At 44.3% G+C, this 24,023-nt stretch overlaps 1 protein-coding gene across 3 annotated transcripts in view; it reads right to left on the bottom strand.

The window, feature by feature from the left end:
• Positions 1–4,066: 4,066 nt before the first annotated feature.
• The window catches only part of LOC136291536 (bifunctional methylenetetrahydrofolate dehydrogenase/cyclohydrolase 2, mitochondrial-like), a 39,231-nt gene continuing 19,274 nt past the window's right edge, over positions 4,067–24,023 (bottom strand). For 2 of the 3 annotated variants that reach the window (XM_066186726.1, XM_066186727.1), the window contains one exon: positions 17,753–19,442. In XM_066186726.1, the coding sequence (XP_066042823.1) occupies positions 19,330–19,442 (113 nt within the window). In that variant the 3' untranslated portion in view covers positions 17,753–19,329. Of the gene's footprint in view, positions 8,541–8,825; positions 8,979–9,705; positions 9,824–17,752; positions 19,443–24,023 lie in introns of those variants that run through there. The other variant, XM_066186725.1, reaches the window with a different exon arrangement.

The raw sequence follows: 24,023 nt of genomic DNA, 5'->3' as shown, positions 1-24,023 counted from the left end.
CTTACCACATGCTAAGAAAGGGTGGAAGCAATTTGCTTTACTGCTCCTGCCAAAAGCCTCTTATACTATAGGTTATGAAAGCTCTGGAGAGGCAAAAAATTCTTAAAACCATTTCCTTAAAATTAGCAGCACGGGAAACTCCCCCCAGTTGTTTATGGATGGCAGGGCTGAAGGAGGCAAAGAGCAAAAGCAAAAGCAGAGGCAGAGAAGGCTCCACTTTCTCTGCCAGCATGACAGGCCAAGGGAATCTTTGGATAATTTCAGTTAGATAATTCCAGCTGGCTGCTGAAACGTTGCCCGCTTCCCCTAGATTTCACGCTGGGAGCAAGACTGGTTTTCCATCTACAGATGCAAAGTGTTACGTATGGACTAAGTGTTGGTTTACCATACCCCAGCACCTCTGAACTACCTTCAAAGTCTGTAACACTTTCATCCCCATGGCATCCTTGTAGCTTTTTGGATATTTGTCTGATGGCAGCAGGGAGGCAAGCACAGGGTCTGCAATTTACCAAATGTGCAGAGGCAGGGACTCCTACCTTTGTCCCTGTGCTCCACTCCTGCTCTTTTCACTCCTGCTCTTGTCCTCTGTGGACGCTGAGCCAGAGCAGCACTGCTGCCTCCCAGGCTCCTGTTCCTGATGCTGCAGTCCTGATTTATACTGCAGGAGAAGGGAAATTTAAATGTGACCATGGAGAGAGCTTTAAGAATGGAAAACAGTCAGGTCATTATATTCCCATGCCATGACCCATGGACTGAAGGCAGTGCAAGTAGCCTGAGTCTGCACTCACTGAAGATAACAAATGCTTTATTACAGCCTGCAGCAGGGCTTGGAGTTAGGCCAGAGCTGATTGGGAAAATCACAGAGCCCTAGTTTATGATTAATTGTCTTGAAAAGTCTTCAGTGGAGGCATTCCACCAGGACATTTCACAAATCCTTAATGGTTTAAAAAGCAATCAAACTAACCTTCACTTGGAATCATCTTAAACACCCTTTTAAAGTCCTTTCAGGCTGCAGTTTGAATGTGGCATCTGAATTACACAAGGGCACCTGTTCCTGGCAGGGAGACACCTCCTTTGGGTAGGCCAGGAAGGATGAGGCTGAAAGGGACTCCAGTGGACCAGAAGGAAAAGGTCAGGGAGGAATGCAAGGGGACACCCAACTGGGTCAGACCACCCCCAAATTCCTCATTGTCGTGCTGAGGTCATGGATATTTCTGTGCAGGTCTTGGAGAGTGTGTGTGTTGGTGTAAGGTCATGCCCTTTCCCTGCATCACTCTCCATTCTTCTTAGGAACAATCAGGAAGAAACTCCTAGTGGTTCTTGGCTCCTGCACACACTTTTCATGCACAGGGGAGCACCTAGCCCATAGAGAACATTTTTTCCTGCTGTAATCTTGATGGAAAACATCGTTAGTGATGGAGAAAGGAATTCAGGAGATGGCTGAGAAGTGCCTGAGGGAGAATTTTCATATCTATTTGCACAAGAGACATCGTGAACATGCCACCAAGGAAGTCAAGAGAAGCATTAACGGGGCAAGGGGAAAGGGCAAGAGAATTTCCTGTCTTTCAGCTCCTTGGGAGTCCTGCCTCTGCTTCAGGGCATCAGTTTGCCCTGGCAAACCCAGACAGCCTGAAAGGGCACTGCTTTGACAGCAGCAGCCAGTGCTGCAGGAGTCATCCATCCTGAGACACAAGGCAGATTAAGCTACCGAAGTACCCGTGTCAGAACTACAAAGACTTCTACCCAAAAAATCAGCACCTGAGATGCTGAGTTTCCAAAAATCACAAACACAGACAGGGCCACTTGGAGGCCCTCCTTGAGTTTCCCTTCCTGAAGAGCAACCCTCCAAGAAACACCCATGAACATGCAATGCCATAGCCTTGAAAAGAAGGGGAAAAGGCCAAAATTCTCAGCCAAACCTTGCATGTTCTGGCACTGCCTGTAACTTAAGGTCCCTTTCCCACCCTGTGTCACTGACTCATCCCACCCTGCTTCCCCTGTCCGGCTGGCAGATCACAGATGCACTCAGGGGAAGTGCTCAGGCTCTCCCTGTCGTGAAGCTGCCACAGCTCCCTGCTAGGCCCAGCTGTTGTCCCACAACCTTTGAATTCGACATTGGCATCTATTAAGGCAGCTTCCTGGAACAGTGCTCATGGCCAAATCCGCTGCCACGCTCAAATGGCCAGCAGAAGTCAATAAAATGCTGTTCATTGTGGGATTTGCCTTAACAATGAGACACAAACAGACTTAGCATTACGTACTGAAATGATGTCAAACAAATTAGCTTTGCCCGAGTTACTCAGACATCCTTGCAAAGCTCAGCCCTGTCCTCTCGCATCTCAAGCCTGGCTGTGCTGTTTCCAGAGGGAGCTGTGGAGAGGCCTCTCTGCACAACAGCCTTGGACAAGGAGGAGAAAGGAAGGGTTCTTGCATTCCCTGTGCCCCCCAAACAAAACAACCTGAATAACAATTTTTAAAAAAGGCAAAGAGCATAACGGATTTGGAGTGACAGCACCCATGCTCTCACACTCCTATAACTGGATCGTAATGTTCTCCTTGGCTTGGAAGCTGAAGGTGATGGCAGATGAACTGGCACACAGCAATAGTGCTCCAAAAACTGGGCTTCTGGGAGCAATTCAGGCCTGAGGCAGTAGGTATGGACGCTCAGCTCTGGGCTCACAGGCATAACCTGCCTAGGAAGCTGTCCCACACTGGGCACCTCAGGCAGGCTCTCCAACAGCCTGGCTCCCATCAGCCAAGGGCAATGCTGCCATGCCCCATTTTGGTCAGTCCTGGCCAGGAAACACACCTGGCATTTGAATATCAGGTATTCAAAATGCAGTAAACTGTATTTTTGCTTATTAAAGGACAAAATGCCTTCAGAAAGAAATGCCACTAGGTAATCTATACAAGGAAACTTCCTTACCAATATTCACCAGATAAATTCAACAAGAAGTTTTGATTAAAAATTAGCATTTAAGTGACTCAGTCTTAGACATGGAATCAAAACCTCACCTTTGGACTCCTTTAACCTTTCTATGAATTAGAAAACTGAGCCCAGAGCTAAGGCAGGTGACATTCACAGATGGTCCTAACTCTACAACAGGGCAAAACCCCCAAACCATCAAATGGAAAACTCTCCCAGAATGGCTATGCAAGACATGCCTCGACTACCAAGCTCAGCTCATCCCAAACTGCTCCTGAGAATAAGCACTTAAAGCAATTTTAACCCTAATTTGTCTGTGAAACTGCGTCTCATAGGCTATTTTTATGTTTATACTTATGAAAAATGGAATTAGAATTTTAATTTGACTCAAGCAACCTCTCATTTAGAGGTTTGCTTGCCCGCAGGCCATGGGCTTCATACCAAGTCAAACCCTGCTCTCAACCAAAATCAGCCTGTGCCCCAGCTCCTAACCCTGGTGGCCACACAGAGTGAGCTCTTCCCCCCTGTGCAGCCAAGAGCCAAAAGGGCCTGGAGTACCAGTGCTCCCAAACCAGCCCTGTGAACAGTTCCCTGTAGTGCATACCTCCTCCAGCTTGCCAAGGTCTCCTGCTCACAGAACCTGCTCTCGCTTCCACTCAGTTCAGCGAGAGTAGGAGCAGCCCCAAGTCTAGTCACAGCACAAGATTTTATTGCTGTCATGATAATTAATGACTACTTACACTGAGATTTTAATGAGTACCTGCACTGTTTGTTTGTTTGTTTCTTAACTGGGTCATAAAGGAGGAGTCCCAAATGGTTTCCTGGATTTGCAATACAATAGGGACCTCTACAGGCGTTTCCCTGTTCCAAGCAAGGCTCAGGACAGGTAAGAGCAGCCACACCAGAGCTCTGTGACACACAGACCATGGGGCAGCCAGCCCTGGGTTCCGTGCCAACATTCACGGAAATCAGCAGGGCTATGAAGACCCTGACGATGACAAGGCTGGAGCTGACTGATTCCCAGCCTTCAGATTATTTATCTGCATCGTGAAAATTGTCTGGTTTCAAACACTTACACTTTGCCATGATACATTTCAGAAGGGCTCTAAAAGTTAAAACAAAAACAGAAAATCTGCACTCATATCATCACACGAGAGAGAGAACTGAAATGAATATTCAAAAATAAATTCTTGGTGTTTGTCACTAAACTTTCATTTTACCAAATCTGACCCATCTTTCTCCTCTCTCAATACTTATTGTATTATTGATCTACCCAAACACCATTTCTTAAAAGAACTCACAGATTATCTACTTTTTTTAAAGGCGTGAAGTTTGATGTCTCTTCATCATGTGACTTTTATCCCTCCTTGTTTTAGTTTTCCACAGAACATCATTCTTAAAGCCTTGCTTCCTAGGGATGGTCTAAAGGCAACCCATTAAAAACTGCAGCCTTCAGGGGTGAAAGGAGATATTCTGAACTTAACTATTCAATCAATTGCATTGCCAAATTAGCCTTCTTGTGAGATGATTTGCCACCTACAGTGTATTTCATGGATCAGAAATGAAACAAAACATAACAGGTGTGATGAATTACAAAACTCTAAACTTTTGCCAAGAGGAGTATGATTTTTTGGGTTTGATTTTTGGTTTGGGGTCTTGTTTTGTTTTTTTGGAGGAGGGTGGAAGAGTTGGGGTGGGTTTTTTGGGGAGTTTTGTTTTGGTTTCTTTTTTTGCATGAAGTTGAGAGTTGCTAGGAAGTAACCATCTTCACAGCAAGTTCTTAGTACACAAACACAAGGCAGGACTGCACTTCTGTAGCAGCACGAAACAGATTTGTACTTTTACTGAAAGCAGGGTGGAGAAGAAACCCTGGTGTGTCATTATCCAAATATACTGTAGGTTACTACAAATAAGAGAAAATCTCCAAGGAAAAACTGTCTCCCACCTGCCCGCCAGCCACCAGTGTGCCCCGACATGCAGGCAGAACAGGGACACTTTGCACTCAGAGCATCAGTCCAGCTCCTTACACTTCTCTTCAAAACCAAAGGTAGTGTCTTTAAAGCCATCTTTTTCCCAGGCTTGCATCTTACTGTTTGAAATAGACTTGCTGGGATCAGGGAAACTGCAGGCCACCCACACACCTGAGCAGAAAATGGGAACTGAATTCAGGGAAGACGTTCCAGTGGCAGCCCAGCACACCCGCACAGTAGCTGCAGATGCCAGTGAAGCAGGTTCAGGGCTGGGTGGCTTAAGGGCAACTCAGCTTGAGAGATGTGCTGCAGGAAAAGCCAGTGTGGTTCCACCAACCTGGATCATTCACAGGGCAAGTGCAATGTCCTTCAGAAAGCAGGATCCTGGTCTTCGATGTCTCTGGCTTGGCTTTGCTGCGCTGCTGCCCCTCACAGCTGAGGCAACCCTGCCTCAATGTCACACAAATGCAGGGGCTCCTCTTGAAATGACAGTTTTTGGCACATGCAGCTGGAATGGGAAGTAGAAGCTTACAACTCTTTTAATTATGCCACTACAGAAAGAGTCTGAGCCTGATAAATGAGCTAGGAAAGATGATCCTGATCCTCTGACAGGCCAGTTCTGCAGAAAATTCAGCACCTTAAGCAGCAACATACCTTTCCAGGCTGGTAGCATATGTCACTTATCAAGGCAAGGCTCAGCAGGGCTGACTCCATGAAGCGATCTGAGGCCATGCAGATTCCCTCAGCCAAACTACACCATGAGTCAGTCATGCAGAGATGCCTCACAGACAGCTGGGGCCTGCTCTGAGGCTGTGCTTCTGCAGGATGGGCACACGGCACCTAGGTGGTGAGGAACCCAGTGCTGGAAGCTGTGACACCTCTTGGAAAAAGAAAACTAAAATAAAGCAAGCAAGCAAGCAAGCACCTTTTTGTTCTTCCTGCCTGCCTGCCTTCTCATCTTCATCTTTCCATTTTATTCTCATTCTGCCCTGACACAAAGTCTCATTTTGCATGGCACAGGCTTATCTGGTGTTTCAGTCTCCAGTTTTTCTTCCACTAGCAGAAAAATATCAGCAAACTCTCACTTCCAAAGCCACCTTGGGCCTGAAAGCCAACTAGAAAAACGTATTTCAGTACATAGTCTCCTGCTAAATTGTGGCCCTTAAGTACACCTTCCTTTTCACTTATGTGTAACCAAACATTGAAAAAATCAAGTCAGTGTATGTTGCTATAGGTACAAAATGGCTCACTGCAATGAGTTAATGCGTATCCTGCAGGGCACTTGCTTTGCCTCTGATACACAAAGGGTGTAACAAACATCAGTAAAAGGACATGCAAACAAAATGCATCTCTCTCCAACAGTTTTCTCTGGGCAAGGTGAAGTCCAGTTGTTCCAACTCATGCCCTTGGAACTTCTCTGCCAAGTGCATGTACCCCCTGAGCCAGTTTGTGTAGGGTGTGCATCTGCTCCAAGACACAGCCTCTGCAATAGACAAGGGCTGGTCCTTGGGAAGTGAATCCAACACAAGCAATGTGAGCATAGGAAGAAGTAACTCCCTGGGGAGAGAGAGATTCATTCACATGACAAAACTCCAAGGCTTTTTAGCCTTTGAACATTCAGCTCTACAATTTTCTCCAGAGACCAGTAACAAGCACATTTTCAATTTCCATGTGAGATGGGTAAAGGGTGTTTTTTGTTTGTGAGGATGTGCAGACTGTAATTTACACGTAATTGCCCTCTCACCACATGTGTGTGACAGAAAATGTGAGGGCCACTACTTAAAGCTGACTTGAAGACTGTGAAGAGTACAAGTTACCTGACAGGAGAACCTAAGAAAAGGTCAGAAGAATGGAAAGGAGCAAACAATGCAAAGATTTGAAGATTTCATTGGAGATGAAGACAAGAAAAAGAGTTGGAAAATGCTGGTGTCAATGTGCAGAGGGGAGGACTGGTGTCCACCCACTCCTCACCAGCAATCCTTTTTGTGTGTGCATATGCTGCTTGCTCCCTCTGTTACACGGGATTCCGAGCAGTGTGTGACGTGCTGTTTTATTTACTGGTATCACAGAGCCAAGATGGCTCAGCTACTGACCAGGATCCCCACTTGAGAAGCCCCCTGAACTTCAGACCATGCAAGTGCCACATGCACCTTTACCGTTTCAAATCCCACCATTCATACACATTTCTGAATTGTCACTGTAGTCTCACAGATTTTTCAACAAACAACGTGCATCCTTGTTGTGAAAATTAACTCACATAACAAAGAAACTGAGCTTTCAGCAGGGAACCTGAATTTAGGAACCAATATTACCCCACAAGATCTCAAAGTGTCAACTGCCTTTCTCTGGTAGATGGCTGAGCACAGCAGATGAGTCTACAATGTGCAACAGCTGAAATGAAAATCTCTGAGAGCCATCTCTAGTCACATCAGCACTGGCAAACACTCCAGCTGTCAGCGAGAAGTCCCAGTTAGTGCCACCATCTTCAGAATGAATTTTTTTCCCTTTTCCTTGAACCAAATCTTTGTAACTTCCCAATTCTTTGTAGATAAGATGAACAGAACCAAGCATCCAATACGGAATCTACTAGTCCAGGGTGGAACTGAATCCCTAAAATAATTTCTTTCTTATTTGAGTGGTCACATTGTGCCCATAATTTGCAAATGGAATAGAGAAAGTCTGTTTCCTGGGAAAAGCTGTATTGAAGTTTCATAACAAAATTCCAGCTTCTCTAGCAATTCAAGTCTTGTGCAGAAATCAGAGTGCAGCAAGGCAATGTTCTACCTGAAATTCCATGGAACTGAGGAGCTGCTACAGGATGTTTGGGAAGAGGAGAGTTCTTTGTCATGAGCACACTCCATAATCCATTTTGAGAAAGGCGTGGTTGCTTTGCTTATGGGAACAGTAAGAACATGCCATGCCCAGAGGTGTCATGGTCTAATTTTCCAGGAATTGCCTACTCTCTATATTTTAATTTAAGGAAGGTTTCAAGAACCAGACATTTTCCTCAGTCCAAAGCATTTTTTGACCTTTATCGCACCAGAAGCCCATATTTGGCCCAGCACACCAAAGGTAACTGTTGGGTTGAGAGAGAGCTGTTTATCCACACACACAGCCAGCAAACACCAAAATCAGAACCCAAATGGTTTGTGGTCAGTGCATGATGTCCAGAATACCGCTCCACTGTAAGAGAGGTGGTGCTTATCCTCCAGAGGAGAAAAAAGAAGAAAACAATACCAAACAAAACACACAAAAGACCAAAGCAGAACACTGTACGAGTGCTTGAAATGACTGAAAACAGCTAAAACCAACCAGTCCTCCCCACGGCAAACACCGGGCACAGGACAGGGCCAAGAGGCCTGCCAGTGTCCTCAGCTGCTTGGACCTGAGCATGAGCCACCCTCACCCAAGAGAGGAAGTCTTTCTTCAACAACACACAGAGCCTGTCAGTCCTGCGGGAGATCCCTTGGCGCACTCCTCTGCTGCTCCCTCGAGTCCGTCTCCTCAGCGAGGCCAGGGTACCTGTCCTATGGCACAGGGGGCCTTCCTCCTTAGCAGGCAAACTGGTGAGTGTTCCAGCACCAGGGCTTCACAATGCCGTCTCGCCCACGCACACTTTGTAGGGTGATTTCAGTTTCCTGCATCTAAAGCGGACACCATCACATGATTTATATCAGCCAAATCTGAAACTGCAGCAGCCTGCACAGAACAAAAATCTAATCCCCTAACTCACTTAAGCAGCCCAGAGAAATCCCACGTTTCAGACAACTACACCACTGGCCCCACAGGTAGATCAGAAATCAGTGTGTTAGCTCTTTTAAGATCACACCACAGATTAGTATCAGGCAAAAACACAATCCCAGTGCCCTCAAAACTCTGCCCACTGAAATTCAGATCAATGTAGACAGAAGGTTGCAGATTTCCCATACCTCTTTCTTACATAGTAGTAGATGATGGCGAGTATTCCACTGGTCAGTATTCCTACACCGATTCCCACAGCAATGTAGCGCTCATAAGAATTATGTGCATATGAATTTAGTGTTAAATGTTCACACCTCTCTCCATTATAACCTGCAAGGCATCTACAAAATAAATACACATCATGCAAAAATTATTCAGAATTTGTTTTGCTTTCTATTTCAAACACACATTAGTTTTCATCAGTTTTAAACAGATCACAAGAAGGCAAAAAAATGAGGGGCTAAACCTGGTGCTCACTCAGAACCTTTTCCCTCCACCAAGACTACCAGTTGTCCCAGTTTATCTAGTTTAAAGCTAGCTCAAGTACTGCAGTCACAGCAGCAATGCAGTCTAAACATCCCCTCTTTGTGCAGGGTGTGGACGCAGAGCACTGTGCTCTGCTGATCCTTAGCTGCTGTAATGTCTCCAAAGGTCAAGGCTGCCCACTAGGCATTCTAGAGAACTGTAAGGACACCATGGTCCTCATTGGTATGTGGCTGTGGAATAAGGGAGTTGTAGCTGATATGTTGGAAGATCCTGTTCCCTTGTTAGTACTCACTGCGAACATCTATTGATTCCTCCACTACTTACTCCAGCGCCTGTGAGTGATTTGAGATGGCACCATGGCAGTGACCTACAAAGCTGTGAATTCCCTCTCCATTCCTTAGTTTTACACTAGCACAGCACTACAGCCTTGCTAGCAATCCCGAGGCACCACAGCACCCAGGTCTGTGCCAAACTTTAACCCTGCAAATACCTGACTGACACTGTGAGGCTGCATATGCAGCACGTAAAGAATCAATGCCAGTGTCATTTTTGAAGAAGGATATAATAGGCAGTGTTCCTTACTTGCATATGGGCTTCCTCAGTTCACTGTGGAAGGCACAGAGCCCATTGATACAATAGCTGTAGTGTTCCTCAAGGCAGGTCTGCATCAGCTTCAAGAGCTTTGGCTGCTCTGTATAATCTACTGTGAAACAGAATAAAGTCATGTTTAGGACAAAACATCGTTTGAACATATTTTCACACCTCGAGCAGAACAGACACTGTGTGCAGCAAACACTCAGTACATCAATTTACTGTGTGGTGTCTCATGAGCTGATTCAGTCAGCACTGAGCAGAGCAAGCTTCTGAGACAGTCCAGCACAGCTTTGAGAAAGCACAAACTGTAAATAAATCACTTGCTCTTGAGGAATGTGTACAGAAATGACTATGGGAGATTCACACAGGGTAACGTCAGCATTATCCAACCTGCAATCCAATCAGAAAAACTATCCCAGGAATATCAGGGGTTTAGGACACAAGGAGAGCACTGCATTATTCTCAGTATCCTTCCCAGTCTGAATTCAATTAATAGTCAATTAATCCTTTCCTTACCTCAAGACAAACTATTGCATTTCCAGTGCTTCTGCCTGCCAGCTCTGCAGCCATGAGTGAGGATGAATGCTAGGACTCCTCCCTCCCCTCCCTTCTCTATGGTTTCATGTTAGCTGAATGTCCCATGAAAATTGTAAAGCTGCCTAGACTGCCTGGATTGTTTTGCCGTGCAAAAGCACGGTCCATGGCTACCAAGGTTCTGAATTTGTTCTAAATTCTACACAAGCGGGTCAGCAAGCACACTTCTTGAACAGAAAATGCTACTTTATTCCCTTATTCACAGTGGCTCAAATGGGAATAAAGAAGTCATGGCAACAGTGGTGCAGCAGGTGAGGAGAAAGCTCCAAAGCTTCACCATCACTGCAAGCATCTGTTCCGCTGGTCTCTCTACCCAGTTACAGGAGTCACTGGTGGGGTGGGGTGTCCAAGCAATGACCTACTATTTCAGGGGACTGCCTCAGTGACACCTGAAGGTGATTTCCTAACCAAATGCATGTCAACACTAGCTTTCAGTTATGACCACAAGAAAAATAACATCTCACAGCAAGGTGACAAGGTCTGTTCAACAAAGGTGACTCAACAAAGGTACAGCAAGCAGAACCCTTCCTTTCTGACTAAGTGCTGAATCAAGGTCTGGACATAGTACACTCTGGAACCATTGCTACAGACAGAAGCCTCAAGCCCCCTTGAGGGAAGCTTGTGATCCCACCACATACTTTTCAGGATTAACAGCACCAACTCCCTAAATTCCCAATCAAGTTCCAGTCTGAGCCATTTAATGCAAGGAACCTCCTTTGTGTGCTCTTCTAAGTGGTTTTGGGGTTTTTTTTTCCTTCCTCCTCTCTGCAGCTTTATCAGAGATGACAAGCAATGGCAAAGCTGCTCTCACTAGAGCAACTCTCAATTTCAACTGTGAATGATGTGGTCTGGACACCCAAAAGGCATGATGCTATCACTGACACTCAGATCAAACGCGATTCCTTTGAGAACAGTGCCTCTCAAACCTGACAGAGTAATCAGACTTCCAGCTTAGCAAGAGACTTAGAGAGAACAAGTGACAATTCAGATCTTCTTGAAAAATTATTTTGGCTTACTGCACTTCCTCAGGAAAAGCTAGAGAGGTGGGAGAAGCATGTCATGGTTTAGAATGAACTTCGAATGGCTGAGAAAAGGGCATCTTATCCATCCTTCCATGAAGAAAAAGTTACACACAAGTTTCTCTTCACACTGTGGGGCCTAGAAACACAGTGCAAGGGAGGAAGTTGGCGCTGGCTAAATAGGACCCCCTAGTATCCAGCTCTGGCTCTCTTCTGGCCGGCTCTAAGAAAGCTGCTGACAACCTCTGGAGACAGGCTTGTTGGCTAAGAGCACAGTCAGCAAAGGACCAGGCCTTAGAGGGACAGACTTCAGGAAGAAGTTAAGAAACGACAGTTTTCATGAAGAAAAGACAGATTTTGGGACAAGAGATGGATGAGCCTTACTGGCTGCACAGGAGCACTGATGAGGAAAGCACAATGGAAAGCATGTGGTCAGCAGAGCTGCAGGGCTCAACATGCCAAGGAGATCCAGGATGTCCGGGACTTGCAAAAGCCCATTCTGGTTAGGTCTAAAACACCTACAGAACAGGTACCTAAGCTCTTCAGGGAAGAGTTTCAGAAAATAGACAATGGCACATTCACACTTTTCCCAGGAGCCTCCTCAAACACTTGGGGACCAACTGTTTTGAATCACCATTTCAGCACAAACTGCACTAGAAAATCACTATAAATAACCCATCAATGGACGGGTTTAGCCGGCATTTCCCACTGCCCAAAGTACCACTCTTCTGCTAGGGCCTGAGAAGGTGTCTGTTGCACAGGTTGACTTTTTCATTTCCATTTTTTTTCATGTCCATCTCTTCCACAAGGGGAAGAAAAGAAAATAAACATGAGGAAGTACAAATTCACATCCCAGAGATCCCCAGCCACCTCTACCCCAACTTCCACCACATGGATTTCCACATCTCAAAATCCCTTTTCGCTCAGGCCAGCGCTGCCGAGAGGTGGCAGACTTCCACCTACCCCCATCTGCAGGAAACCTGGCTTTGTGCAGGTACAGGAAACTCTTCCCTGAGTGTTGCTGTCATTAGAAACCCAGGTCAGCCTGGAGCAGCAGCCTGCCTAGAAAGCATTTGAGACAAACCAACACATTCGTTCGTCGTTGTCAGGAGGAGCAGCTTGGTCTATTGTGGGTAAGATCAGCTATTTAGCCTACACACAAAAATTCCATGTGCTAATTATTTTGACATTGCAAAAGTACAAATTACCTCTGAAAGAATGAGTCTTGAAAACAAAAAGGATGATTTCCTAGTCTGCCCCAGAGCATTATGTTAATTCCTATCATACTGTCCGCCTAGATACTGAACAAGCTGTTGAATAAACAGGTCCATGTGCCCTTTCATGTCACGTGAGGAGAGAGAAACATGCCGTGTAAGCACTTGACAGCTGCCTGCAACTGAGTCATTCAAATAGATACACCTGGCAAGATCTGACATGAAATCAAGGCTACAGGTACTTGGAAGCCTGGGCTTGCCAAAACTAACAGACTGGCAACAAAAGGAGTCAGCCAGTAAGACCATGACAGCTCAGTCCTCAAGTATGGTGCATCAGGGAGGAAATGCAAGGGGAAAGGGGAGGCAGGGAAGGGCTCAGCCCCAGGTCCAGGGCCTCCTTTTACAGGCTGCATGGAACTAGCTGATGGCAATGAAGAGATTCCATTTTTTTCCCAGTGCAACCAAGACCTTTCCTACTCCTGGCTGCCCATTTTGCTACGAAGGCTGTCTGTCAGCCCAAATACTACTGAAAGTTCTTTGTCCATGCCATTCCATGTCCCAGCTCCTTCCATGACCTTTCCCCCTGTCAGCTAATAACTGAGCCTAAAATTCCCTGGCTCCAGCACTGGTGACCAGCCAAGCCTATGCGACATAAAAGAAGGAAATAGGACCAGATCTTCTAAATAGCAGGCAAAGAGATGGAGCAGAAATTCATGGTTTTCCACAAACAGCACCTCAGTCCCCAAAAAACTTGAATCCCACAAGAAATTGCCAATTCCTCCAGTGATACTGAACCAGGAATTCATGTTCTTAGAACCCAGTATTACTGAACTGTGGCAGTAAATCTTACTACATAAACTTACAGTGCACAGGAATAGAAGCTACTAGGAAGCTAGAGAAATTCAGCGAGTTTCTCTGGTGTCTTTTCAAGCATTTCTTTTCAATTTTCTTTTTGAAAAGGCTGTTTATTACCTTTTCACTGGCTTTGTACGAGGTCCACCAAAATATACTTCTAACTCCCTGTGTAAACATGTGCTTGAATGTTTGTGAATTTGATTCTACCCTTGAGTGGAATTCTCTCAAAGGAAAATGCTGGTGTCCAGTTGACTACCACAGCTCCAGCTGCCACAAAGGTTTAAATACTGCAGACACGGCTGTGATCGAGTAAATAAGCCATGAAACATGACCCATTGCTCCTGCTTTCTAGAAACAACACAAACAGGGCACTTAATGAGCCACAACGTGTTCCCACTTCATTATCCTCCTGTTGGCTGTATGCAGCTCTGCAAGAATCCTGTCACAGACAGACTAAACCAGACCACAGTGCTGCACTGATAAACCAAAGTACTTCGGCCAAAAATCAACACCTTACCGACTTCACATGCACATGAATGCGCAAACATATTTTATGTGTGTGTGTGTATATATATATATATAAGGAACCCACACATATAGTATGAGTATGGATGAATGTATATGTAACACTGTACCACTGTGAGAGATTAGGAATGAAAATAAATCAGCTGGACTTGTTATGAGAAAATAATAGAAAGCTTATGGATCTACTAAAAAAGCTTGGAAGACATCCTGTGATGACTTAGAATTAACAGAAGATGATTTGTATGCATGTTTATATGCCTTTTAAAGTACAGAGACATTAAAAACTATTGCAGTTAGGTTCCTCTCCTCCTTTACTGACCTGCCAAAACCTCATTCCCAGATCGCACAGGTCTCTGAAAGCAATGACATCACTAGCATCTCAGGTAACATCAAGAATGCAGCTGGCAGGATAAACACAGCCCTGCTCTCAGATGTTGGCAGGTAAAAGAGCCCGAGTTCACGTTTCAGTCAGAAAAGAGAAAGGAGGAAGGGAGAGTGCCAGCACTCTGAGGAGGGCTGTGAAAGCCCAGACAGCCAAAAGCAGAACTGCAACAAAGGCAGAAACTACTGAGTAAGAACTCGGGAGAGGCATCGCTCGAAGTTGTGCCTGTTCATTCTCACTTCTGTGCATTAAGGTGTGCACTGAGGACAGACGGAAAACAAGCACCAGGTAAAAGTAACAGAAATTGCCATCAGAAACTCAGATCCTCAGCCTTAAAATGTCTTTTTCAAATTATGACTGAACTTGAGTTAAATGATCCTTCAGCTGCTCATTGCTGAGCCTACCCCAGTGGGTGGCAGCTCTTACTCCAGAGAGGCTTCAAAGGCTCCGTGAAGAAATCCGCTCATCTCACAAATAAAACTCAGAAATCCAACAGCGTCCAAGGGATGGAGCATCACAGCAGCTAACATCACAGATTTGGGTGGAGGTTTTGGTTTGTTGGTTGGGTTTTTTTCCTAATTGACAGATTAACAAACAGAAAAAAAAAGCGCAATACCTTCAGCGTTGTTTTTTGTCCAATTATTCCATAAGTCATTGCTGAGGGATGAAGCAGTAATAGCTGACTCTTCACTCAGTGCCCCCATTGCTGTGTAATGCAAATAGATGCTTACTGGAACAGAAAAGCTCAGTATACCTATTCAAGGTTCATTTCACCCAGAAAACACTTCATACAAGATGCACTTCAAACAAACCCCAGAGAAGGCAGCAGTATAATAACAATTCATTTAAAACACTCTTGCCTCAAACTTCCTTTTGACACAGTGTAATTATGATTGTATGACAACAAATGATGGCTTGCAAATTTCCCAAAAACAAATCCATCCTGTTTTCCATTCTATTATCTTGCACAATTTACAACACAGATACATGTAACATACTACAACCTTACACCTATCTACCAGTTTAGGTAAATTATTTTCAAAGAGTCTAAATTATACCCTATCAGTTAAAATTTCATCCAGGTTTCAAATGGCTGAAGTAGCTCTGCTTCACCATGTCTCTGCATGCCTCCCACCCCACCGCCTATTTTGGAAGGAGAGAACTATTGTTTAACAAAGCCTTGGACCTCACAACACCGAAAAGTCTCTTCCAAACCTACCTTTCAGCAAAATATAGATTAGCATTTCAAATGCCATGGCAGGCAGCTGCTTTAACTCCTTCTCAGGTCTTCCTTCCAGGTGGCTTGCTTGCTCTGCTTATCTGTGCTCCCGTGTTTTCTCTCACACTTATAAGCCAGGAAGCGTCATCTCCTGTTCTCACCAATCAAGAAAAGGTGCATCTGGTAACAACCTAACCCCCGGGGCAACCACACATTTATTTAGGAAACTGCTATTATCTAGCAATGGCATCAGGTTTTCTTTTGAAACCCTGGTTTCCTATTACCTGTGGGCATAATTGTGCAGGCAAAAGTACAGTTTTAGAGCGAATCTAACAGAGCAGAAGAACAAAAATCCAGCAAAACAAAGGTGAGCAAAACAAAACAGGACGTGAAAATGTGGTGTTTCCTCCCCTTCACAATGCAGGTCTTATATTCCTTCCAGGAGGATATTCACCCTCAGGATGCTACACTGGAGTTCAGAGTGCAGAGACCAGTCCATGCTCTGCTAATGTCCCGCCCCTGGTCCTCCCTGTCCCTCAGTCCCTGCCATCCAGAAGAGGAACTTCGGGAACAGCTAGTGCCGAGATTAGGAAGCGATCAGACACAAAGATAATGGATGATGCTCTTCATCAGTGACTGCCAGCGGGAGGCCTTTGATCCCAGGCCCTGCAAGCCTGAGGGCTGTGCTAATCACTTTCCATTCAGCCTGGCTGCTGCACAGCCCTGGAAGCAAGGCAGCGCACTGGCTGATGTGAGGCCTGGGATTGCTGGCTGGGGCTGCAGGGCACAAGTCCAGAGCTGGCTAGGCACAAGCACTGAGGAAACACACACTGAAAGAGCAGGTAAACTGTTTCCTTCTGTAGCAGCAGATCCCTTCATCTCTGCCTCTCCAAGAAGTGACTATGCTCAATGAGAACAATCATACTTTTTACATACAGTGTTTGCAGGGTCTCTAGAATAGACCTGTCAAATACGCTTCTTGTACTAAACCACTCTTCACAGCTCCAAACACTGTCCAGCTTCCTTGGTCACAGGCAGCTTGGAACAAGTAGGACTGGTCTCTCTGAAGGGTACTGATGTGCCCAGACTAGAGCAGGTAATTGGAAAAGCCCGGTTCAGTATCACACAGAGACATCAACAGTCTGACTGACCAAAGGAGAGCTACGTACTTCACCTCAGCATCAACTCTTGCTTCCTCAACTGTGAGCTCCAAGCTACAAAAACATTTCACAATTTTTATATTTTAAAACCAAAAATCTTCTAAGAAGTGCCCTAGTAACTCTGGTAGGCTCAAGTTCTCTCTCTCCACTGCATTCTCCTCAGTGATCTGTAGGATTAAATCTAACCACTTCATGTGTTAGGGGAAAAACACAAGCTACTTATGCATATTTTAATTACACATTTTCCTGCTCATGGACTGCATTCCAGGAGGTTTTTCCCTTCCTTTTCTATCCTGAATTACTGCATGTCTGCACACTGATTGAATGCAACTTGCACACTCTCTGGACAGACAGGAGTGTTTATGCCTACCTGGATAACCTCTGCTCTCAGTCCCAAGCAGATATAAGGTTCTTGAGCCTTGCTTTCAACACTCAGCTGCACAATGGCAGTTTAATCTGGCCTGAATCCGAGAGGAGGCTTTGTCATGAGGCAACACAATGGGTGCGGTAGGCCTGGGACAAGGCTGCAGTGGGCAAGGCTGTGCTCTGTCTGCTGCAGGGCATTTGTCCTTGGACAAACCTTGACCAGGTCAGGCACACCAGCGTGCTTTCTGGGTTGTCTAATGGGCCCTTCCCTCTGGGTGCTCCTTCTGGATGCTCTCCCAAGTGGAGAGCACTCTCACAGATGCCTCTAGCAGCACTGCAGACAGCATCCTGTGGAGCCAAGCCCAGGCCTCACTGGCTGTGCTGTAATGCTAACCCAGCTACCACAGGATAAAGGGAAAAGGCTTGGGATGCACACTGACCTACTTGTAGGGCATGGCACAGGCAGGCTTGCTCAAGGACACAAGCACAGTGCCATAAATGGTTGTTCTGCCAAAAAACACAGAGATGATCAGAGTTAAATCAAAGAAAACAAAGTGCAGTGCAAACAGATGGACACAGGAATGACTGAACCTGCATGGTCTCCCCATTTGCTGTGCTTCAAACACACAATAAACAAAGGAAGAACACAACCATGCCCCAAAACACATCAACACCCTCCAGCAAGACCAAGGTAACAGTGAACAAGTTTTATTCCATCTTTTAGTCATGAGTTGATCAGTCCAGTACAGTCTCCATAGGTGCCTTGATCCTCCTACCACTTACATTACCACATAAATTTATATTACCACTTACATTTAAAAAGACAAGCAAGTGTCTGCACCATTGGCATTATATATTTAGTAATAATCCTGTCAAACTTCTGCAAGCATTGCGCTAAAGCAAACTCTTAAAGTCCATCACAAGAACAGTCAGCACGGAAATGATGGTCCACCTTGATTTCTTTATCACAGTAAGGGCATTTTTCCCTTTAACGGCAATAGAACTTAGCCATAGTCCTTTTCCTTCCCCTTTCAAGTTATCTGTAGCCAACTAGCAAATACCTAAGGCTCCTGATGAAAATAAATCAGTAATCTCAGCTGTAGAAGTCCAATTGTCTACCACTGCCTTCAGTGGGAATGTCACCAGTGCACCCACTCCGCTGAACTGGCATCTCAGCAGTAACTCCACTACAACTTTTACACTGCATAGGACTGTTCTAGATCCTTCCAGGAGTCAACTTTTGGGAATAGAAACATACTCATCTTATCCCATATGCTCTTCTCTAACCAGCAAAATATTGTGGCCATTGAAGCCAAGGCTTACAACATGGACTTAAAAAAGGCCTCTTCATGCAGTTCCAAAAAATAAGAGAATAATTAAATGGCTTAAAGTTCCAACACAAATGTTTCATCAGGGATAAAATTTTGGTTTTCTCCTCCTCTTCATCTTCTGCCACAGTACGTATGTTGCACCTATAGAGTAATTTAAACTCCATTCCACTCAATCCCATTCAATTTAATTCTATTCCATTCAATTTCAATCAAATTCAGCCCAATCAGCTGTTCAGGTTTGAGGGGGTTTTGTGAGATAGGGGTATTATGCGTCAAAACAATTTGTACAGACATGGAAAAGAAATAATTCCAGCCTCAATTCTAGCTACTTATTCATGCTTACCTCTTGCAGATGTTTAAGTCAGAATTTCACCAGCGTTCAAGCTTATTTGACTATTTTAACACATTAACATAACATTTGCATTCATGTCAACATTACTGCCTGGCCACTGCTGGCTCTAAGTGTTAAAAAAAAAAAAAAAGCAAAAAAAAAAAAAAGAAAGCAAAAAAACCTTAAGGACTCTGAACTACATCCAGAGTGCTTAGTAACCTCAGAACCCAAACCATGTATTTAAAAGATATCTAGTATGTCTTAGTTTTTATATTGTTTGAACAGGTCCCAAGTGTTTACAAGATCTTGATAACTGCCCTAATACATAGATACAGTTGTAATTTATGGTTCATTCTTCGTTCGCAAACACGTAACTGACCACCACCACCACCAACATGCCTGTGTAGGCTGCATTCTCCAAGTCGTTTTTGCTCACAATAAGTCCGTAGGAGGTAACACAAGTATTTGAACATTTTATAAACCATCAGATTTAACATACTGGACATGAAAAAATAAATACAATGTAGAAATAAATACATTTTTAGTAAAAAATAAATGTCTTGTGTATCAATAAATAGAACAACTCAGATTTTTCTTCCAAGGTAACCCGTTTGCTCTAGTAAATGAGCTTTTTAGTGACCAGGAGTGTGTTCTTCAGAAGCATTGCAACAGTCATAGGTCCTACCCCTCCTGGCACTGGAGTGATAAAGGCAGCCTTCTTCTTCACTTCTAAGAGAAAAGAGAAAAAGGCATTGACTAAGAATGTTTCCAAACCCTTTTTCCCTTCCACAGTCCACATACACATGAAGGGCAGTGACTGGCAGGTACTGTGGGGAAGGGACAAGCTAAGGCAGAAGTGTTACTGCAGCCACAGCAGGGATGGAACATGGCCAGGACTGGGCTGCAAGGCAGTTCTCCCAGTCTGAATGTATTACCCAGGACTAGTTCTGGGCCAGGGTTTCACAACCTGTTCCAGCTGATCTACCTGCAGCATATTGCCCTTTCCCCATGGCAGCACAGGCACTCATATAGCCTGTGCTCAGACAGATGGAAGGTTAATCACAACGAATTCTTTCGGTAAGGGGAAATTTTTGCCCATGTGACCTGGCTGACCAGCTGTCCCAGGAACATCTGGGTGACATGAGTCAGGATGAGCTCAGGAGAGCAGCACAAATGTACGTCACCCCCATCTGCCAGCTGGAACACTGCACCTGCAATATCCTGGAGAGCTACGGAAGCTGGGGATGCCATTCTGTAGGTAAGGAGGTGACCCCCCCAACTCTGTGTTCCTGAGGAGCAGCATGCAGAGCAGGAGGCTGCTGGAACTACTGCCATCAACAGCAGAGGGAGAGAGTACAATCTTCTGTTTGATTTGTTTTTCTGCTTCACAATATAGATGACAAAGACAAGAGCTGTCTTCAAGGAAAAAATACAGTTCTAATGGCACAATTTCCATTGCAATTTCAGCCATAAACACTTAGTTCCTCCAGAGAAGACTTCTTATATTTTTATCAGTGTTATTAGGGTGCCTAGATTAAACCAGGATGCAAAGGGGCAGGTCTTTCCAAAGTATCACAAAGAGAAATCTTACTCATGAATTAGTTCCAACCACAAGCCATGTTAGACTACTCAAATTCAGTGTATACCTTGAGTGCATTTAAGTTAACCTGTTTATACAAGGAATTCATATAACATAGCAATAAATCCTGACTTGATATTCTTATCTACTGTGCAAAATGCCATCAATTGGAATTGCAGGTTGTTTGCAAAGGAATTCTGTTTAACTTTGTAGGAATTCACCGCAGGACAAAGTGTAGCAAGTTATTTGCTAATAATGGTCTGGCCAATTGGCATTTTACTAACCTTGTTAATTCTGTTAATTTTTTAGGGAGCCACCATGAGAGGGGTTTTTTTGTGCTAATTTGGGGTGTTTTTTGGCTTGCTTAGTAATAACTTCTTGGTAAATCATACCCCACTTTCAGAAGCATTGCTTTTTCAAAGGCACACACACAGGAGACAACTGAGCAAGCATAACTGACACAAACACATTCAATTCCACTGAAGCCACTACAGAGCAGACTCTGCCTGGCTATGAGAAGAGATTAAGAGATGGAAAACTAGGCACCTGACTTTGTAACAAACTAGATCACTTGCTACTGCTTTAAGTGTATTTATCTTGAATCTCTTGAATCTACATGATGCTTAACTGTCAGGAATAAGAAGGTCTCAAAACCAGAAATATTACAAACTAATTTGAAAAACTGGATATTGGGGGTTTTGGGAAATGATATTTAGATTTGAAGAGCAGGGGTAAATTAAATTAATAAAATGCTGTCTGAACACCCTCCCCCCACACACACATCCCCATGGCAGGGACCTCACGAGAGCATTCTCAAAGTTAATAGCAAACATCTCACTGAACTGAAGAACAGAAGATCAACCCTCATTGAAGAGAGATAGTAAATACAACCTGGAGGGTTTTGTTTTAATTACGCTGCTGACTAGCACCACCAGATATACTGTTAAAATATATGGAAACGAAATCAAGTTACAGTGTGTTTTTTCTTCAGATGTAAAATGCAACAAATTAATTAAGATGGCATATGACAGTTACTCTTAATATTCTCAAATGCAAATATTTAACCTTTTAAATAGTCATACTATCTTGAAGTACCTACCATTTTAGATTGGTGCTTACAGTTAATACAGTTACTATGAATTCTCAGATTAACATCATAATTATTGAAATGTATCCACATCTGCAGAAAATACAACCATTTACACAGAAAATACTGTAGGCACTTTAAACTGAAATATGGTTGTTTCCATGGCAATGTTACCTACCTCTTTTTGTGGTGTTATTCAAACTACTCCTACCTTACCTACAAAGAGGACAACCCACAACCAGACCATGCCTTTCCTCAAGAAAGCCTTCCAATGACTGTCAGGTAAAACATGCATTGCCTGTGGTGTTAGTAACCCTACCCAGCAGGAAACATACAGTGCATTGTTTTTCCAAGTTGTTGGGAAATTCCTCAGCCCATATTCTACCATTATGGAAATCCCTGTGGGTAGGTGTGGCAGAAGCCAAATTTTGTGTCAGTTAGCAAAAAACCACACAGACAGCTTATGCACAAAAGCTGATACGGATTTTTGAACACAAAATAGGTGTCTGTGCTGGGGAAACTACTATCTGATAAGTTTCCATTGGTAAGAGTAAATACAGATATGGTGAGTGCAATTTTCCAAGATGAATGCCAGTGACCAAACGGAGAAGATAGTTTGGCCTCAAAAATGTCAACAGACTTTCCTCTTCTGGTCAAGTGAAATAGGCCAAAGCACATTTCTCACACAGCACTTAAATGTGTGACTGATCTCATGTAGGCAGGTGAGGTGTTGTGCTGTCAGTTCCATCAGGTCCTGCTTATGCTTCTCTTTGGAATAAAGTAACTTTGTCCACAGCTTTACTCCTGCTTTCCCCAGATGGGTGCTGGTCTCCCAGGCCTACCCCTGACAAACTGGAAAATGCAAATTAGACACCCATGGGGGAGGAGCTGCTATTTTGCAGCTTCTGTAGAACCTTGAAATCTTCCTTTGATTCTTCAGAAGAAATGAAATGTAGATTGTTTCCTTGAAAAACAGGATCCACGGCTTTGGAAACAGCCCTTCATTCTTAGGTTCCTTTAAAGCTGAGGACATCAGACACCTAATAGGGTTAATCACACAAACCAATGGCAAGTCTCAACCTGAAGGTAGCTCTAGATCTTGTGCATCTGCATTAAGTGATGCAGAGTAATTCCTGCCTAAGCACTGTTTCTACATGGCTTTATGAGTCCCTGTAAAGCTACACCAGATCCCTGCATCCCTGCAGCACTGTCCAAGTGTGAAATCATGTGCTCAGCAGTCACACTAGATATCCCATGCTCTGCTCCCCCTGTTCTGGGATTCTTCTCACTACGCACTGTGGGATACCAACCAGCAAGCATCTACCCCATTTCTCAGAGTTCCTTCTTTTTCTTATCTTAGTTTCTCTTACTGCAGATATTTTAACTGCAAAATAAAGGAAAACCAAGGAATTATGGCTCAGTGCTCTAATTTAAACAGTGTGTATCAGTAAGGCCCCTGAACAACACCCTCTTCTGTGCAGGAGAACCTTGACTGGCCATACATTGACCCCAGTTAGCCAGCAGCCAACCTGGCCTTCTGGCTTCTGTCACAGCCTAATGCCAATCTTCTGATTCATTCCTTGCACTCATGGACCACAACAACAGGCAATGGTTCCCCTAATGTCTGCAGGGCAGCAATATGGTGACATGATTACACAGACTGGGCTCTTCTTCACGGCAAAATGATTGCCAGATCTTTGAAATCAACTGAGAAACAAGCTAACTAAAGCTGTAGCAAAAGTACCTGGAACATCTGCATTCTGTTTTTGTAACCACTGTTTGGGAAAGCTGCACAGGGAGCTAATTTGGAAAGGATTCAGTAAGTGAGGAGCAGCCTATAGCCGGGCAGGTATCACAATGAACGCGGAGAGGCAGCAAACACCATCAGATGCAGCTTCTGTCACAGAGCCCAGGCTTCCTGCACACTGCTGCAAAGGCACAGCTGAAGGACCACCACTTCCATTAACTAATTGGATTTGAAGATTGTGGTGGTCAATCTCATTCAGAGAAAATGCATAATATAGGCCCATCACCTTGGACCACATCAATTATTTGTTGGGGCTCTCCCTGCTCATGGTGGTACCAAGTCTTCCAGAATCTTTTTCACACTGTCAAGTCAGAAAGTACAGTTCTCATGTGTAAAGCCCTCCACTGATATCACAACTACATCACCTAACCAAGACCTAACACAATGCATTTATTTTCTACATCGGCATTTAATGAAGACTCAACAATCAGCACTGCTGTTTGTCAAAAATATGGAAGGAATTGTAAAGAAATACAAGTGACTTTGGTTTCATTGGTATTTCCAGTTTCACTTGCAAAGGTGAGCTACTGCAGTGGCATGTTACTATCCTGCTCTACCAGTTACTCCTGGAAATGATGCTCCACCCAAAAGAGTTGTTTCAGCTAAATATTCTGGGTAAGTTGTTGCTTTATTTCATGTTCCTGGTCCTTGTAGCCCTCCTCCTCCCTTGGCATTATAGTTGTGGCAACAAAAGCCTATAAAACAAGGCCAAGTACACCCAGAGATGCACTACACTGTTCAAAGAAACAGATCTCCCTTTCTGTCACTGAAACTTGCTGCCCAAAAGCAGCTAAAATGGTGCTGGAGATCACATAGGGATGCCACCGCTTCTTCTCC

The sequence above is a fragment of the Chamaea fasciata genome, unplaced genomic scaffold, assembly GCF_029207755.1.
Source record: "Chamaea fasciata isolate MVZ Bird 193981 ecotype frontalis unplaced genomic scaffold, bChaFas1.0.hap1 SCAF_6, whole genome shotgun sequence".
NCBI classification, from domain to species: domain Eukaryota; kingdom Metazoa; phylum Chordata; class Aves; order Passeriformes; family Sylviidae; genus Chamaea; species Chamaea fasciata.
The sequence above is the reverse complement of the archived record's forward strand: the minus strand, read 5'-3'. Positions and strand labels throughout refer to the sequence as shown.